The sequence below is a fragment of the Protopterus annectens genome, chromosome 6.part0 (genome assembly GCF_019279795.1).
Source record: "Protopterus annectens isolate FY-2018-M chromosome 6.part0, PAN1.0, whole genome shotgun sequence".
Classification (NCBI taxonomy): domain Eukaryota; kingdom Metazoa; phylum Chordata; order Ceratodontiformes; family Protopteridae; genus Protopterus; species Protopterus annectens.
The window spans coordinates 413345094-413362982 of NC_056737.1; the positions used below are offsets into that span (position 1 = coordinate 413345094).

Sequence of the window (17889 nt, forward strand, 5' to 3'; positions counted from 1 at the left end):
GTAGCCTCTATTCTTTTATTTTTCATTTTTCCTTATATCCTCCTTAAAAAAAATCTTTCTTCTTTGTACAGTATTTTCACCTAAAGGTTTGACAGTTGTCCTTTCTTAGTGCTGGTAGTTGTGACTACTCTGTTTGTTGCTTGGCATTATTATTACTGTTGTTTTATTGTTCTCTGTGCCTTTTACTAGTAGTGGATACTGTATTTCCTTCCCCAGTATGTCAGACCACTTGGTTTAAGAAGTGTTTGGCCTGTGGCCAAAGAATTCCACCACAGGACAACACTCCCTGTGCGCATATTGCTTAGGGGTCACACACCTGAGTATGGACTGTGAAGCATCTGCCTCCTTTGGTCCCAGAGTGTTTTGAGGGTGCAGGGACCAACTCATTCTGAAAAACCTTCTTCCTGCCCAAGAGGGGAGTTTGGCATCTTCTACTCCAGAATGTCCTTCTCACACTAAGAAGCCTGAAAAACATAAGCATCAGAAAGAAAAGGGAAAGGAGACAGAAAAGTCTAAGGAAACGGAGAAAGAAAAAAGAATCAGAGAGGATGGTAGAAAAATTGAGGAAATGGTTGCTGGATCCTTTAGTCTGGCAATGAAGATACCAAAGAGTCTGGATCCAGAACCTCAATGGATCTGATCTCCCAACTCCTCCTCCACACTTCTGACTAGAACAAGTGAGTTCATGACTACACTCCCTATTTTTCAAAAAGAGGAGATCTTCTTGGCCATCTTTGGTGGCTTCATTCTATAGGCCCTCCTGTTCATCACAGAGTCTTTCAGAAGCAAATGACAAAAGTGCCCCTCCACTAGCTTCTTCTGTTACAGTCAGACCCTCAGATTCAAAATCCATGGATACAGACCTTCCTGGAAGAGCACTGATGTTACAGCCAATAAACTTTTTGACTTTGATGGTTTTCCTTACTCTCTCAAATTGCTAAGTTTCTTCCGAAGGTATCCTCATTGCCCACTTTTGGCCCTGGCAAATTTGGTTTTCCTTCTTCTGGCTTTATCTAGTACATCCTTTTTTGGTGTTGGACCCAAGTCCAGACCTTCTCTCTCACTCATCTGTTCAGCCTCATCAGGACCTGAAAACCTTGAAGTTAACCATATGGCTTTAAAATTGTTATTGGTGGCCAGTTAGTCAAATTTTATCCTCTTCACAAAACATAAATAACAGGAAAGTTTGTCTCAGTAAGTGGAAAAAGTTTACCATATGTGCCTTTTCCAGAGGGGTTGTACACTGTCTTAGCCCCTCTACCATTAAGTTTAGATTTTTTGACAAAATTATTCCACAAGGGATCTAGCTTCTCCACCTTTAAGATACAAATGGCAGCTATTTCAGATTTTCATGTAGGGCAAAATCAGACTTCAATTGGTTCCCTAAGGATTTCCAATTCTTTCCTGAAGGGACTCTTCCTCTTACATTCCTCAGTCAGAGATCCAGTTCACTCATGGGATATTAGTATCATGCTTCAGACTTTGACAAAAACTCCTTAATTTCTGTCTTGAAAGAAACTGTCCTTGGACAGCCTGTCCTTGCTCTTCTTTATGGTATCACCTTTGTTGGCCATTATGTCATGCACATCTATTTCTGATTTTTTTTTTAGATAAGGTCTTTTAACTATAAGCAGGCATACCCAATCTGAGGTATTCTGAGGGAACTGAGGGGAATTATCGGTAGAGGAGGAGTTAGAGCCCTGTATCCAAACTTCTGCAAAAGCTCTGAGGTCAGATCCAATCGGATCTGATAATCTAAAATTTGAATGAGATAAAAACAAGACAACGCAGATCTAACATTATAATAAATACATAACTTTCAGATATCCTTTAATTTGAGACTACTATACCAGGCTTCCATTATTACATCTGTATGCACATTTTCTTCTAAGAAATAAAGTTTTATTTCATCTGTTTTATTATTTAGGTTTTTTTGTATTGAGAACTACCAACACTAAATCCCTTTTTTATTATCAGAAGGTTTTAATGAGCTTTCAGCTTAGCATACATATATGCAGACAAATCAGTTCTAAGAGAAAATAAATTTGGTGCATCAAGTCCACCAGAGTGCTACAGCTTCCCATTCACTTGTCTGCTGTTTTTCCCATGTGTCCCAGAAATCTTTAAAATGTACACTTCACAAGCCCTTTAGCAGTGCCTTTCATGTCTACACAACATGTAAAATAACATTTCCCAATATGAACTTTAAATGTTCTCCATCAGGTTGCCTCCATTCCCATACATTATTCTGTCCTTCCTCCTTAATTCCACAAATCAATCTTTCCTGGTGATCTAGACCATCTGTGCCACATCCTCCTTTTCCACTTTCTACATTCCTTGTAATCTGACATTTTTCTCATAGTCTGTGCCCTTATTCACTTTACCATCTTAGTAACACTTTGTACTACAGGTGTTAGCTATTTTGCTGTCCATTTACCAATATGGTTGCCATTTGGTAAACCTTTATTGCACAGTGTCCACCAAACAGATGCTCTTCTATTAGTATAGTCTCTAGGTCTGTGTACAGGATTCCAGATAAAGGCTTACTAGTGCCATGTATAATGCCTTGCATTTTTGTGGTCTGAGCCTATAAAAATGTAACCTGTTATTCTGCTGTTGTTTGTTAGTAACCTTACATATAGCATTGGCATGGTTCAGAATCAGGTTCTTTGTCAGTATGACACCACTATCTTCTTCTTCTTCTTCTGTCTATAGATTTAACATCTATGTTCTTGACTAATTTCTTCTGACAACCTTATTGTTCACTCATTTTCCCTTGTAAATCCCACTAAACTGCTACCCCCTGACATTTTCCAGTTAATCATTTCCCTTTATACTTCAACAGGTTGGTCCCAAACCTATACCTTTAGATTTTTCCATCTACTCATTATGTTGCTTGTTATTAAATGCCGTATGTGTCTGTCAGATTAGAGACCTAGTTGTGGAACTATAGTAAAACAGGTTGAACTGTTAAGTTTTGTGCTATATAAATTCATGATGCTGTCCATTTGTTGGGCTGTCACCACTGAGGAACTCTGTCAGCTTACCTTCCAAAAATCATTGTATGATTTTTTTTCTAGGGCAGGATTAATGTGGATACATAGTAAAAAAAAAATGTTTAGAATTCCACCAGAAAACATACAAAGGTAATATCTACACTAGTAAAGGTTGGATTTTACTAAACAAAACAAGCACAAATATTTTTGTCTCGGGCAAACCTCCCCCAAACACTTTTCTATAGATACACTAGCTCACAGATTATATGGTACAGGGGATAAGTGGAAAACTTCTCATCCCCCAAAAGTTCTATGGCCTCATACATAGTAAAGCCAGAATGTGTGAATAACTGAAGTTCGGCTATTAGCAGCCCCCTATTCCCATTCCAAAGTAGCATTGATAAGACCCATATATTCCAGACAGAGCTGACTGGTTTGAAATTATTCAGCTGTTTAACCGGGTCTCATGACAAGTTTCTTCTGCAGTCTACTGTATAGTAGATCATTTTAATCCTCATCTTTTACTTAGGACAAGGGTTTGACGTAATGGCGTAGGCCTTTACCTCACAGATACAAGATATAGGGTTTGAGTCTGCTCTCCTGTTGTTGGCTAGGTTTGTAATAGTCTGCAGACTAATATCCTAATATTTACCTATGAACCTGTAAAGTATTTATTATCCATCTTTAGGTCTGCCTTAGTCAGGCAAACTCATCTGCCTCTTTCCTGACCATACTATCACTTCCTACCTTGATTCCTCCCATTATTCTGTTTGCCTTCCTTCCATTTTTTGTTGCCAATAGCCATTCTTACCTCATTTATAGTCATTCTGACATTTTATTATATTCACAAAGCATTTAGTGGAATCGTATGACATTTGCCATCCACTGCATGAGGAAAACATCTCTTAAATTGTTGATGATTCATTCTAGCTGGATATGAATATTATTAAGTGCTGAACCATTACATGTAACTGTGCAAACACAAGGTGCTATATTTGGAGTATGTTTTAATTTAGAAGCATTATTGCAGATGACTCATAAGAATACTTATCTTAGAAAAGAAATGTGTGCAGTGGTGCTTATGCCCATTTAAGTGCACAACAATATGTTGTTATCTACAGACACCTGTGCCTAGCAACAAAGCTGGACAGTTATACTTGTAGTAAATGTATTTATCAGTCACTGTACACTGCAACATGTATACTTTACTAATTGTTCTGCAATACTGTTTCTGCTTGAACCAAATATTGTAAAGTCATGATATGTACATCATAAATGGAGATCATATTTTTAGCTATTTATTGTTCTGTTACACTGTTTGCAACAGTGTAGTTCTGACAAAAATGTGTTAATGCATACCTGATTATGGCTGATTGTTATTTGAATGCATATTTTATTATCGCTTGAACTCTTTAGCATGTACCTTCACCAGCAGTGGAACAAAATGCATGAAAAGTTACAAATTTTAAAGAAAAAAAATATTTGTTTACAAAATTGAGCAGTCAAATTCATATGAGCATACAGAGGCAAATATCACAGCCAGAAAAAAATCAGGCATGTGCACCTATATTAATACTGCATGCTGAAATGTGAAAATATCCTTTGCTACCCTCATAATAACATACTACATAGCAAATCTGCAAAAGCTGCTGTTGCTGTGGTTATTTGCTTAGACTGTTACGGTATATAACTCTGCTGGCGCCGTTGGCTGAACATTTGCTGACTGCTACTAACAATCTTATGTTTCTTTGTTGCACTTTTCCAATCAGTCCCTGTCTCTTCTGCAGAAGTATGACCCTGAGCTCTTTAAAATGGCCATGCCTTGTCTCAGCGCCATTTCTGGTGCTCTGCCTCCAGACTATGTAGACCTCAGCATAAGTACTACTGTACAGAAACAGGCCTCTGTGGATACTGAGGGTAACTTTGAACCAAGGCCAATCAACACTGCCAAGTAAGTGATATAAATTATATAAATTATAGTACTGAAGTAACTGTTGGCTTTATGGAAAGATTGCCATTAATGGTTGACAGTAATTGTATTTAACAACTACATCATGAGTGTTTAACATGTTTAGTTCATTCTGTCAAGAGAGTAGGCTAACATAAAGACTCACTCCAGCTCAGGTGATATGACCTGGTTGTAGTTTAGCATGGGCTGTGTTCAAAGTAAGAAACAAAATTACAATATTAGAATGAACTGTAGAATATAATATGCTTGCAGAATCAATTTGCAAAGCTGTATTACACCAGAGTTTTACGTAAATTCTTTACACACTCAGTGTAAGCTTTGCAGATGCCTATATACTAGGAAGCACAGTACATGGAATGCTACCAGTACCTTACGTGACAACAGTATTCAAACAGTATAGACTTCTAGTATAATGGAGACATTGATAAACCGTACTGATAGAGAGACTCACTGACAGCAAGAGTGAGTGGACAACTTCATGAAGACAAACAAGAAAAAAGTGATAAAGAATATAAAGAATGGAGCCCATGGAAAAGGCTTGACTGAAAAAAAAGATAAACAGTAGGATGGCTAGAAGGCAGGAAGGGATCCACACAGATGCTACACTGGAAAAAATGTACAATATTACAAGGGAACAGAGGATAAATAAGATGCACTCTGAAATATTCAAAACTAGCAGACCACTAATGTAATATTTTGCAGCAAACAGCAACAAATGAAAGAAGTATTAAATAGGAATGTGGATGAGCTGAAAAAGCTGCCAATTTCAGATAAAGAGATGGAGGCAAAAATAATTGAACAAGAAGTAAAACTGGATGAACTGAGACAGAATTATGTAGAACTGGAAGATAGAGCTAGAGCAGAAAACTTTACTGAGATCACTGAGGAAGTTAAAGGTGGAGACTGCAGTGAGTCCATGAAGAAATTCATTGGTCAATGGATTAAAGGTGGAGACTGCAGTGAGTCCATGAAGAAATTCATTGGTCAGTGGATTAAAGGTGGAAACTGCAGTGAGTCCATGAAGAAATTCATTGGTCAATGGATTAAAGGTGGAGACTGCACTGAGTCCATGAAGAAATTCATTGGTCAATGGACAGTCGTGTCTCAGGTAGAAATTCTAATAGAGCACACAATGTATCTGCCAAAAGACAAATCAAGCTGCAGACATACAAATTAAAAGACAACATCCTTTCAATACAGTGGAAAAAATGAACAACTCTGAAGGTAGGGTGTTTTTAGAAAATGGTTACCCTATGCAAACAAAATTTTAGAGGAATGCCTTCATCCCTCAAACAGATGTAGAGTGATGCACTTGAAGTTTAAACTCCTCCACCCTGCTTACAAATCTTACATCTCCAGACCTATGTGGATGCCGAACTGTCCCATTGGTGTTGAAGAAAGCAAAATGACTTGGGGAAAAAACAGTAAAATAGAATGAGCCAAAAAACAGCAAAAAGAAAATAGCACATGGCCTTTTGGACTTTCTATGAAGCCCTTTTTGGTCTTTCAAAGCAGTATGGGGGAAGAGACCAGATAAATGTAGAACTACTCAAAAGAAAAAAAAGCGATGAACTTTAAAAACTTCAGTGAAGCAAGTAAGGAAAACTTATAAACTGACTGCTAAAAATACCCAGGGGGGATTCATAAAAGTTAATAATAATGTTAATAATAAGTGAACACTATGTTGTACCCCTTGAGGTAACTTTTCTGAATTCAAGAACAGCCCTACCACAATGCTTTTGCCCTCTGTTCACTCAGAAAGGTTGTACAAAGAGTACACATAGTGGACACCTTGTAGTTACCTGTATGAATCCCCCATTTGTATTTTAATTTTGTATGTTAACAATACTGACCTTCATTAACTGTTGAAAGGTAAAAGTGAAAAGTAATGCTGTGATAGATTGTACAGAGTAATTTTAAGCACTAAGTTTTAGTTTAATATCCTTTATTTAATATTTTTCAAAATATGCATAATGAAGACATGGTTATAGTTAAAATATGACAACCCATGGAATAGACTTGGGTATACTGAACAGAAAAGTGGGCATGGTCTGATTGAGCAACTACAAATTTCTTCTTTATCTCTGTGATATATGAAAACAATCATGTCTTCAGCTGTTAATTTAAGTTTATTTTTGCTAGCTAAATCATATATTTTAGTTTTCATTTAAGGATTGTTGATGGAGAAGTACAGAAAAAGTCAGAAGGAGTTGCATTGTGTCTTTGTGGATTTAGAGGAAGCATATGACAGGGTGCCTAGAGAGGAGTTGTGGTATTGTATGAAGAAGTCAGGGGTGTCAGAGAAGTATGTAAGAGTGGTACAGGATATGTACGAGGGTAGTGTGACAGTGGTGAGGTCTGCGGTGGGAGTGACGGATGTGTTTAAGGTGGAGGTGGGATTACATCAAGGATCAGCACTGAGCCCTTTCTTATTTGCAGTGGTGATGGACAGGTTGACAGATGAGATCAGACATGAGTCCCCGTGGATTATGATGTTTGCAGATAACATTGTGATCGCTAGTGAGAGTAGGGAACAGGTGGAGGAGACCCTGGATAGGTGAAGATATGCTCTAGAGAGAAGAGGAATAAAGGTCAGCAGGACTAAGACAGAATATATGTGTGTGAATGAGAGGGAGGATAGAGGAATGGTGAGGATGCAGGGAGTAGAGGTGGTGAAGGTGGATGAGTTTAAATACTTGGGATCAACAGTTCAGAGTAATGGTGAGTGTGGAAGAGAGGTGAAGAAGAGAGTACAGGCAGGATGGAGTGGGTGGAGAAGAGTGTCAGGAGTGATTTGTGACAGACTAGTACCAGTAAGAGTGAAAGGGAAGATCTACAAGAGGGTAGTGAGACCAGCTATGTTATATGGGTTGGAGACAGTGGCATTGACAAAAAGGTAGGAGTCAGAGCTTGATGTGGCAGAGTTGAAGATGTTAAGAATTGCACTGGGTGTGACGAGGATGGACAGGATCAGGAATAAGTATATTAGAGGGTCAGCCCAGGTTGGAAGGTTTGACAAAGCCAGAGAGGCAAGATCACATTGATTTGGACATGTGCTGAAGAGGGATGCAGAGTATATTGGGAAAAAGATGCTAAGGATGAAGCTGCCAGGTAACAGGAAAAGAGGAAGTCCTAAGATAAGGTTTATGGATGTGGTGAAAGAGGACATGCAGGTGGTTGGCGTGACAAAGCAAGATGCAGAGGACAGGAAGAAATGGAAACAGTTGATCTGCTGTGGTGACCCCTAATGGGAGCAGCCGAAAGAAGAAGATGATTTAATAAAATGAGAAAACACTGTATCAGTGACAGTAAATGAGATTAGGAGGGGTACTGTGGACTAAAAGAACACAAGCCAAGGACTACAATATGGTAAGGGGTAATTCCAAGTTCAAAAGCAGCATACTGATTGGATTAGAAGGGGAAATAACACTGAAGTAGGAGATGTATGTGGAGAGCGGGAAGAAGCTTGAATGACTTGGCTAGACCTCTAAATTAGCTTGACCCATAAAATCAAAAGTGATCAATTGAAATATGATGAATCAGGGAACAGGAAAAGTATGTGTAGAAAGGTAGAAAAACCTGAGAATGAATGAAAATAAGGAAGTGAGATGTGATGGTTTTGACAAAGGAAAACTTAAAGCTTCAGGAAAAGGAAAGAAAGATTTGAAAAGACTGAGGAATAGTTTGTATAAAAAATTAAAATGAAAAACTGTCAGCAATAGAAGAAGGTGGGAAGAATCCCATGCTATGTTAGACTGCTGCTACATCTCTGCAGGGAACTCAAAATGCAAATTAATGAATACAGAAACAGAAAGTAGGAAATAGATAGAATACCTAAGAGGAGCAACAACTCCTGATATGGACAAATTCATAGCAATTAAATATACAGGTTCATAGGTAGGTACTAGGCTATTGGCCCTAGGTCCTATAGAAGCCTAGCCAAAAAATGTATAATGGCTTTCGCGACCCAAGAAAATTATTTTCCTGTGCCCCTGTCGAGCAGAGCCACAGAAGTGATCCCTGGGGTGAATTTCCCATTTCCTATGCAATCATCAAGATTTTTCTTGAAGAGTGCTAATGAGGAGCTCTGTTTGACATAGATAGGTAGTCTGTTCCAGAGTATGGGAAGTCTGGGACAGGAATCTATCCCCCCAGCATGTTCTGTTTATTGTGGTGACAAGGTTTAGGTCCCTAGAGCGTGTAGCTCGGAGGGATTGGGATTTCTTTACTGGAGCATGTCCAACAGCTCTGGGTTTGACATAGCTTTGTATGTTAGGCAGAGATCGCCCCTGAGCAGGCGATATGCGATGTAGTAAAGCTGCAGTTTTTTGAGACGGTCTGCGTAGGGCATCTGTTTGAGGCCAGTAATCCTCTTTGTGAGGTATTTCTGTGGTCTTTCCAGTTGTAGATGTCTTGTGAGGTACATACCAAAAGGGGCATTGTGCTCTATAATGGGTCTAATGAGTGATGAGTAGAGGGGAACAATGACCTCTTTTTTTCTGGATGAGAATCCTTTTGTGATGAGATGAGCCACTTAGAAGGATTTCCTAACCACTGTGGCGATGTGATTATCAAAGGAGAGACTACTGTTCACTTGTGTCCCAAGGTCTCTTATCACATTTTCAGCATTAAGTAGACTACCAGCTATGTGGTAGTTCATGGGTACAGAGTTTTTACCAAAGGGGATGACAATACACTTTTTGGCATTGAGCTTCAGGCCATGGCTTTGACACCAGCTATCTGTCTCAGTGAGGCCCTTTTGTAGTTTGTCCACATCGTTAGGAATTTCAATTATGGCTCCTAGTTTGCAGTCATCTGCAAACTTTGTTAGCTAAAGACCTTCTGTGTTAGCCTGCACTTCAGAGAAGTAGATACCAAACAGGAGAGGACCCAGGACTGAACCCTGTGGTACTCCACTTGTCGCTGGTCTGAAGTCGGATTTGGAATCCGCTACTTTCACAGTGTGGGTTCTGTCCATGAGACAGTTGGCAACCCATCTTGTGACATAGGGATTTATACCTAGTTTAGTGAGCTTATCTATAATTCCAGAGTGGGGGATGGTGTTGCAAGCCTTAGCGAGATCTAGATAAGCTGTGTGAACCATTTTACCCTCATCTATGGCTTTGGTGACTGCTTCAAAGAAGTCAATCAGGTTTAGGAGACATGATCTGCTTTTTACAAATCCAAACTGGGTAGGGTCCAGAGTTTGGAGAGTACCAGTGTCTTTGTTTATGAGTTCCACGATGATACGTTCCATGGCCTTGCAGACCAGGCTCATCAGGCTAATGGGGCGGTAGTTCCCGGGGTCCATCGTGGCTCCCCCTTTGTGGAGTGGGATAACAGTCATGGTGCACCATTCAGTGGGTACAAAGCCTGAGGTGAGGCTATGATTGAACTTGGTACTTAGGTAGGGTGCCAGTTCATTATGTAGTTCATGTAGAAAGCAGCCTGGGATATTGTCAGGTCCCATTGATGCTGTGTTCTTGGCTTTGGAGAGTGTGTTTTTTACCTGTGCAGCCGTGATTATAGGAACTTTGCATTCTTCCAATATAGAGATGGGCCCTCTAGGGGGTGAGAGGGGGGTAAAGTTAGCACTGAACCTATCTGCTAGGATGTTGGCAATATCAGTTGGTTCTGTATATTTAGTGCCATTGTGCTGTAACTCAGAGCAAATCTGAGTGTTCCCATTGAGATTCTTAACATAGCTATAGAATGCTTTGTGGTTGTCTTTAGAGTCAGTGGCAATTTTGTTTTCGTAACTAGCTTTGGAGGATTTTATGAGGGATCTCAGCTTCTTACTGAGGTTGACCAGGGAGTTTCTCCAGTCATGGGATTTTACTCTTTTTTGCAACAGTTTCTTTCTTCTGTTGTAGAGTTTGTTTATGGCAGAGGACCATCAGATTGGCTTCCTTTTTTTGGAAGATAACATCTTGGTTCTATTAGGAATAGCATGATCCATGCACTCATGTAAGTGCTTATAAAGTGCATTTGTGTAGTATTCAGCAGTCATACCTCTATTGTCCTTCTGCATGGGTGTCATGAAGTTTGCCACTTAAGTGTGAAGTTGGCTTTGGAGAAGTTTTTTACGATGGTTTCCCTAATTGGGGGTGGGGGTGGGATGTGGATGTCTAGGCTGATTAGCTTGTGGTCGGATCTGACCAACGAGGAATTGACCTCTGGTGTGGAACACTGGTTTCCCACGTTGGTAATGACCAGGTCTAGGATATTGCTGCCCCTGGTGGGGATGTGAATAAGTTGATCCAAGGCGTTGGAATTTATGAATTCTAGAAAACGTTGAGCAAAAGAGTTGGTAAATGAGTAGTTTTCCCAGTTAATGGTGGGGTAGTTGAAATTGCCCATTATTAGGGTGTTGGGTTGTACCCTAATACTTTCCAGATTATCAAGAAATGAGGAGTGGGAATCCTGGGGCATGGTGGGGAGTCTCTAGCAAGCTACAATTTGGATTGCGTTCTTGCCCAGAGTTAGTTGCACTTGGATAATCTCGGATGCATTATGCTATGCACCTAGCCTGGAGGTGTAGATATCCTTAATGAATATGGACACGCCTCCGCCTTTAGTGCTTTGTTCTGGGTTAGGTGGCCGAAAGGTGTAGTATGAATTGTAGCCTGGTAATGCAGGGGTGATCTCTGGAGCTTTGAACCAGGTCTCTGTCACTGCACAGATATTTATGTTCTCCATTTTAAGGAGTGCCTCGAGTGAGTGCATTTTGAGGTTTAGGCTTCTAGCATTGAGTAGCATTACCCTCAGATTTTGCTTGCTTGTATGTGTTACAGTGGTGAATTTGTCATTTGAACCTTGCCTAAAAAAGGCACTATAGGGGTGGCAAGAGTCTTAGCCAGTATCCGGAATCCTAAGGGCGACAGGTACAGGCCATCTCTGACAAAGCATTGTGGTCTGTCAATCATGTCTTCCCAGGCAGACAAATACTGGATCCCCTTAGAATGACACCAGAAGCTTAGCCAATTGTTGAAGTCAATCATTTTGTCCTTGTACTGTGGTATCATTCTGGGTGATGGCAGGATGCTACTCAGGGTTAGGGTCATACCTGCCTGGGATACAAGATTGGAGAGCTCCTCCATGTCTCTTTTCATGTAGTCCAGGGAGGTACGTCTTAGGTCATTCACGCCAACATGGACAATGACAGTGTCATATTTGTACTTATTGTGGAGTGACCTGATTGCATGCGTTATGTGGTGGATCCTGGCACCTGACAGGCAGCTGACAGTAACTTTCTCCTTGTTTAGTCTAGTGAGTGGAGCATCAGTGTGCCTGACTATAGAGTCACCTATCACTAGAGTGTTGGGTACGTTGTTATGTCTTATGGGCTGTGGTTGAGTGGCACACTGAGTTTGTGGGCTATGTGTCATTTGGGTTGTGTTGGGGGGTGGAGTTTGCTTGCGTTTATGCTTTGGATGCCCCTGATGCTTGGGCAGGTTTTTATTGAGAGCCTCCCTGAATGTAGGTGTGTGTTTTGTGTTTCTATGTGTGTGTTTTGGTGATGTAGGTTTTGAGGGACTATGTGATGAGTGTGGTGGGGTGCAAGTGCTTACCTTCTCCTCTTGACTGTCTAGTCCAGTCTTGGGTGAAGAGAGCTTTGCTTCCAGTTTGGCTATATAAGTGCATCTCTCACAGGTTGTAGTGTTGGGTGGTAGGAGGAGAGGGTTTTCTGTGTACATCAGGCAATTGCTGCATTGCCCCAAGATGCCCAGATTCATCAGGTAGACAGGAGAAATCACTGGGAACTGACCCTTAGACATGCCTGGATAGGTGCTTATTTATTAAGTACTATAAACTGCTTTCCTCTAGATAAGCAAGGAAAGTTGAGTGCTGTAGTAATTTGCAGCTTATGTAGTGCTTACAATGAGTTCTGAACAAATTCTGAGTTCAAAGAAACAGATTTGAGTGCTGAAACTAGAAAACTGGCTAGTTATAACAAACAAAACTAAGCTAGAAGGCTTCCCTCCGACACAGAAGGGCTTGGGGGCTCAGAAGCCTACAAACAGTCTAGACCACTTAACAGGGAAGGCAGGAAACAAGCTTAAAAAATTTTTTTTTGTTCTCTTTCCCAGATGCTCTCTTTGTACACAGTAGGAGTGCCTGAAATCAGAATATGATCTCACTGCACTCAGTTGAGTGAGCAAATGAGATGGGCCCAGAAGGAGTATCCATACACAAATTTACAAGAGGGGCGGGCACTAAGATTAACACCAAAACAAAAACAGGGAGGTTGGGTGGGAAACTAACTGAAGAACAGAGTCAAAACTTCCACTTGAGTTAATATTCATGCAACAAATTAAATACTGTATTATTTGAAAAAAGTGCAGATAAAAGGTACTTAAATTCTCTTATACGTCCAGTTGAATATAGCTAGATCTTAGCCGGCCAAAGCTGAGGTTTTTAAGCTGAAAATATTTCAAACTGTACCACTTAAATAGGCAGTGACAGAAATCAAAGAATGTCGCTACCCCCACACCTGCAATTACTAACAGACAATACAATTCAAGCAAGCACTAACTGAAGAACAGAGTCAAAACTTCCACTTAAGTTAATATTCATGCAACACAATTAAATCAATTTAAATACTGTATTATTTGAAAAAAGTGCAGATAAAAGGTACTTAAATTCTCTTATATGTCCAGGTGAATACAGCTAGATCTTAGCCGGCCAAAGCTGAGGTTTTTAAGCAGAAAATATTTCAAACTGTACCACTTAAATAGGCAGTGACAGAAATCAAAGAATGTGGCTACCCCCCACACCTGCAATTACTAACAGACAATAAAATTCAAGCAAGCACTAACTGAAGAACAGAGTCAAAACTTCCACTTGAGTTAATATTCATGCAACACAATTAAATCAATTTAAATACTGTATTATTTGAAAAAAGTGCAGATAAAAGCTACTTAAATTCTCTTATACATCCAGTTGAATACAGCTAGATCTTAGCCGGCCAAAGCTGAGGTTTATATATATATATATATATATACTAAGCAGTTATTTGTTAGAAAGTTTCAAGGGGGAGTTACATGTTTTGATTTCTTAAATCACATCAAATTAAAGATAAATGTTTAATATTTCATAATGTGTGAATTTATTAAACAAAACAAGAACTAGTATTAAACAGAGCAGGGGTGATGAGGATGGTCAAAAAGAATTTCATCAGGTGAAATATGAATTACAAGAGAAAGACATATAAAATAAATGAACAGCTTAAGTATTTTATTATGGAACCTTAGTGGGGATTTAAAAAGAAACAGATTGATAACTTATAGAAAAAGAGTAGAGCTTGGGTAAGATAGGGTATTTATGCAGGAAATGAAGCCGAGAGGAAAAAAGAGTGATAATATTAATTAGTAGGAGTTTAAGCATAAAGACAGAAGAGGAGGAAATAGACGTGAAGATGATGTGTTAGGGTGAAAGAATTCTGGACTGGTTAAGGAATAATTAGCCTTAACATGCTTACCACTGGAGTCAAATGTGGAAACCATCATGATAATTATGGGAGAGCTACAACAACAACTACAACAACTAGAAAGGCTGCAGAAATACCTCACAAAGAGGATTACCGGCCTCAAACAGATGCCCTACGCAGATCGTCTCAAAAAACTCCAGCTTTACTCCATCGCACATCACCTACTCAGAGGTGATCTTTGCCTCACATACAAAGCTATGTCAAACCCAAAGCTGTTGCATATGCTCCATTTAAAGAAATCCCAATCCCTCCGAGCTACATGCTCTAGGGACCTAAACCTTATCACCACAATAAACAGAACATGCTGGAAGGATAGATTCCTCTTCCAGAGACTTCCCATACCCTGGAACAAACTACCTATCTATATCAAACAAAGCTCCCCATTAGCACTCTTCAAGAAAAATCTTGATGATTTGATGGAAGATAAGAAATTCACCCCAGGGATCACTTGGGTAGCAAAAGCCAGGGTACCTTTTTGACTAGGCTTATATAGGCTCTAGGGGCAATAGCCTAGTACCTACCTATGAACCTCTGAATATATGAGCTAATTAGCTTACAGCACACAGTTATGATAGTGGTAGGATACTAGAATATCATTTACAAAGACAATGTATCAGAGGGTCCAAGAAAATATAAAATACTCCGAATGAGGACTGGAACATCATAGATGCTATCTCATTGAATGTGGACTGTAACATCAGTGAAGCCATCTCATCAGATGTACAATACTAGAGGTTGTCTCACCAGATTTTGGTTGAAGGAGAATTGCGATTATTTTTGCTATGGATTGCAACATCCTAACTATCAGATGTGGATTGAAGCATCACATGTCTTACAAGATCTGAACTGGAATATGCCACTGGCTAGCTCAAGAAGGATGAGGAGCGGAGGATCCTGTTAGTTGTCTCACTAGGTATAAATCAGTGGATCCCCTCAGTCATCTTACCAGTTGTGAAATTGAATTATCCTATTAGTTGTTTCTCCAGATGTAGATCAAAGTATCCTGTTAGTTGTCTTTCCCAGGGGAGGGTACCAAATATTTTTTTTATTTCTTATTACAGATTGTTGGCACCTTTGTAATCTGCATTTGAACTCTTTCAGTCTTTTCCTTCCAGGTTCTCTGGTGCAACAGAAAGCCGTATGTCTTCTCTACATACTTTTTCTTCTAACTACTATTTCAGAAACAGTTTTCTTTTTTTTAACACCTTTGTTAAATTATCACTTAAAACATAAGCAAACATGGATTAATATAAAAGAAAACAAACCATATTACTACATTTCCAGTTACATACATTATTTATCACATATGTTCATTTTTGTAACTGTCATCATTCCAACATAAATTGCTCATTTCCTGCTTTCCACTAGAGTTCACTCCTCCTACTGAACATTGTTCTGCATGTATTGTTCCCACAATTTCCATTTATGCAATTTGCTTTTTCCCTTTTCTAAAGATCCCACTTCCAGTTCTTTTATCTCAATTGCAATATTCAGTACATCAAATACAGTTGGGTTAGACTTTGATTTACATTTTCTAGTAATGGATTTTTTTAGCAGCCACCAGAACTAAACTTATCAAGGCTTTACTATGGCTTGGTAATTAAGATCTTATGTCCCAGTTCAAAGAAACTTTTCCTTAGTTACAGCCATTTGCTTATCCAATATTTCTGACAAGACTACTCTCTAGGATATTTTTAAAATCTGCCAACTCATTACACTCCCAAAACATATGTTCCCAGTTACCTTTTTCTTCCTCATCATGCCTCCAACATTTGCCATGTACCTAAGGAAATTTTTTTTTAATCTGTCTGGGATATAAAAATACCTGTGTAAACACTTTCAAGCAAAGATCCTAAATATTCTGGACTTTATTGCATACTTGGGAGCCATGAGTATGTCCTCCGATTGTTGCCTTGTAAATTGCTCGTCTAGTCTCTCTTCCCAATCTTTCCTAACTTCTTCTAATTGATTTCTGTAGTTCTCATGCAATATTTTATATGGACTGTACTAATTATCCCTTTTTTAATGGCAGCTTCTGTTTTAGATTCAAGTACAAACTCCACAAGAACAGATTTTCACTATAGATTCCCCTATCCTTTTCTGTTTGCCTATACTCTGGTATCAATCCCTGGTGGGGAAGGCAGTCTCTAGCTTGCAGTCCAAGAGTCTTCTTGGCCTCACCCCAGTCTATTACCTTTTGCTGTCTAGTTATTTGCTCCCAATACATTGGTTGCTTTGTCAGTTTTCTCCAGCAAATTCCAGCCCCCTTCTTGGCTATTCTCTGTACCACATCTTACAGTCATCTCTATTGGCAATGAAGCAAGTACTAGAAAAAGCATATAAATGTTACAGTCCATAACTTCTGTAGCTTCCATAGCATCTTCCAAACCCAGGAATGTGTTAAACAACTCAATCAACAAATTAATGATGGAGACTAGCAAACTTCCACTTCAAACAATAGCTATCCTAGTATACAAGATAAAGTCGAATGCATGGCTATATGACAACTCTCTCCTTCCTGCAGATCAGATCAGCTGCAATATCCTGATCATCTTGGGATTAAAACCCAAGAAGTCTCAGGAAGGCAAAAATACTCTCCCTCATTAAAACAAAAAGTTCCTTGGGAACTGCACAAAGTTCTTCAATTACTGTCACCTTGCTAACCTGTTCACATCACTGACTCCAATCAACACTTCACACAGACTATCATGAAATTGCAGTTGATCACTGCCAACTAACACCAAAAAGCAGTACAAAGGAGAGGATAGTCTGTTCTACTCCACCAGTCCAACAGTTCACTCTCTGCATTGACTGACAGTAAATTTAATTTAAGGGGAAGAATTCTCACAAATGTTAGAGAATGAACCGAAAATAAATGTAGCCATCTCCACTCCAGAAAGCATCTGAGACCTGTATTGGTTAAAAGGCAGTCATATCAGTTCAAGAAAAAGCTTCTAACAAACATGTGGCAAAAAGGAAATGTTTTGAAGACTGGTTATAACAAAATATTAATGAAAAATGATTACTCGGTCTACAAAAAAAGAATATTACATTTATTTCAGTAAATAAGAATTGTCTAGAGGATAGAGTGAGATTCAAACTGCTACAGCCAGCCATGTTCATATTTTTCCACCTGGGATGCAAACATTTATAGAGACAGATCAGGCTTTGCATGAGATAAAAAGTCAACAAAATTCCAGCCAACAAAGAAAAGAAAACTCTCTTTCTTAACCCTCTGCAAGTAAGGGAGGTCCAAAAGAAACTGTGTCTGTGAAACCATTACATTTCTTTCAAAAGAAAATGTTGAAGCAGTAAAGAAGAGCCTGGGAACTGACCAGAAAAAAGAATGAGAGATTTTAATTCAAACCAGATCCAGTTTATATCACATATACTAAGAAACCTGTCAATGGACCTGATAGACTAGACTAATAAAA

The 17889-nt window shown here is 39.2% G+C and overlaps 1 protein-coding gene across 1 annotated transcript in view; it reads left to right on the forward strand.

Moving 5' to 3' along the window:
* RYR3 (ryanodine receptor 3) overlaps nucleotides 1-17889 on the forward strand; it is a 3250282-nt gene that overhangs the window by 2304401 nt on the left and 927992 nt on the right. Inside the window, exon 51 of the mRNA XM_044074157.1 lies at nucleotides 4784-4947. Coding sequence (XP_043930092.1) covers nucleotides 4784-4947 — 164 coding nt within the window. The remainder of the gene's footprint in view (nucleotides 1-4783; nucleotides 4948-17889) is intronic.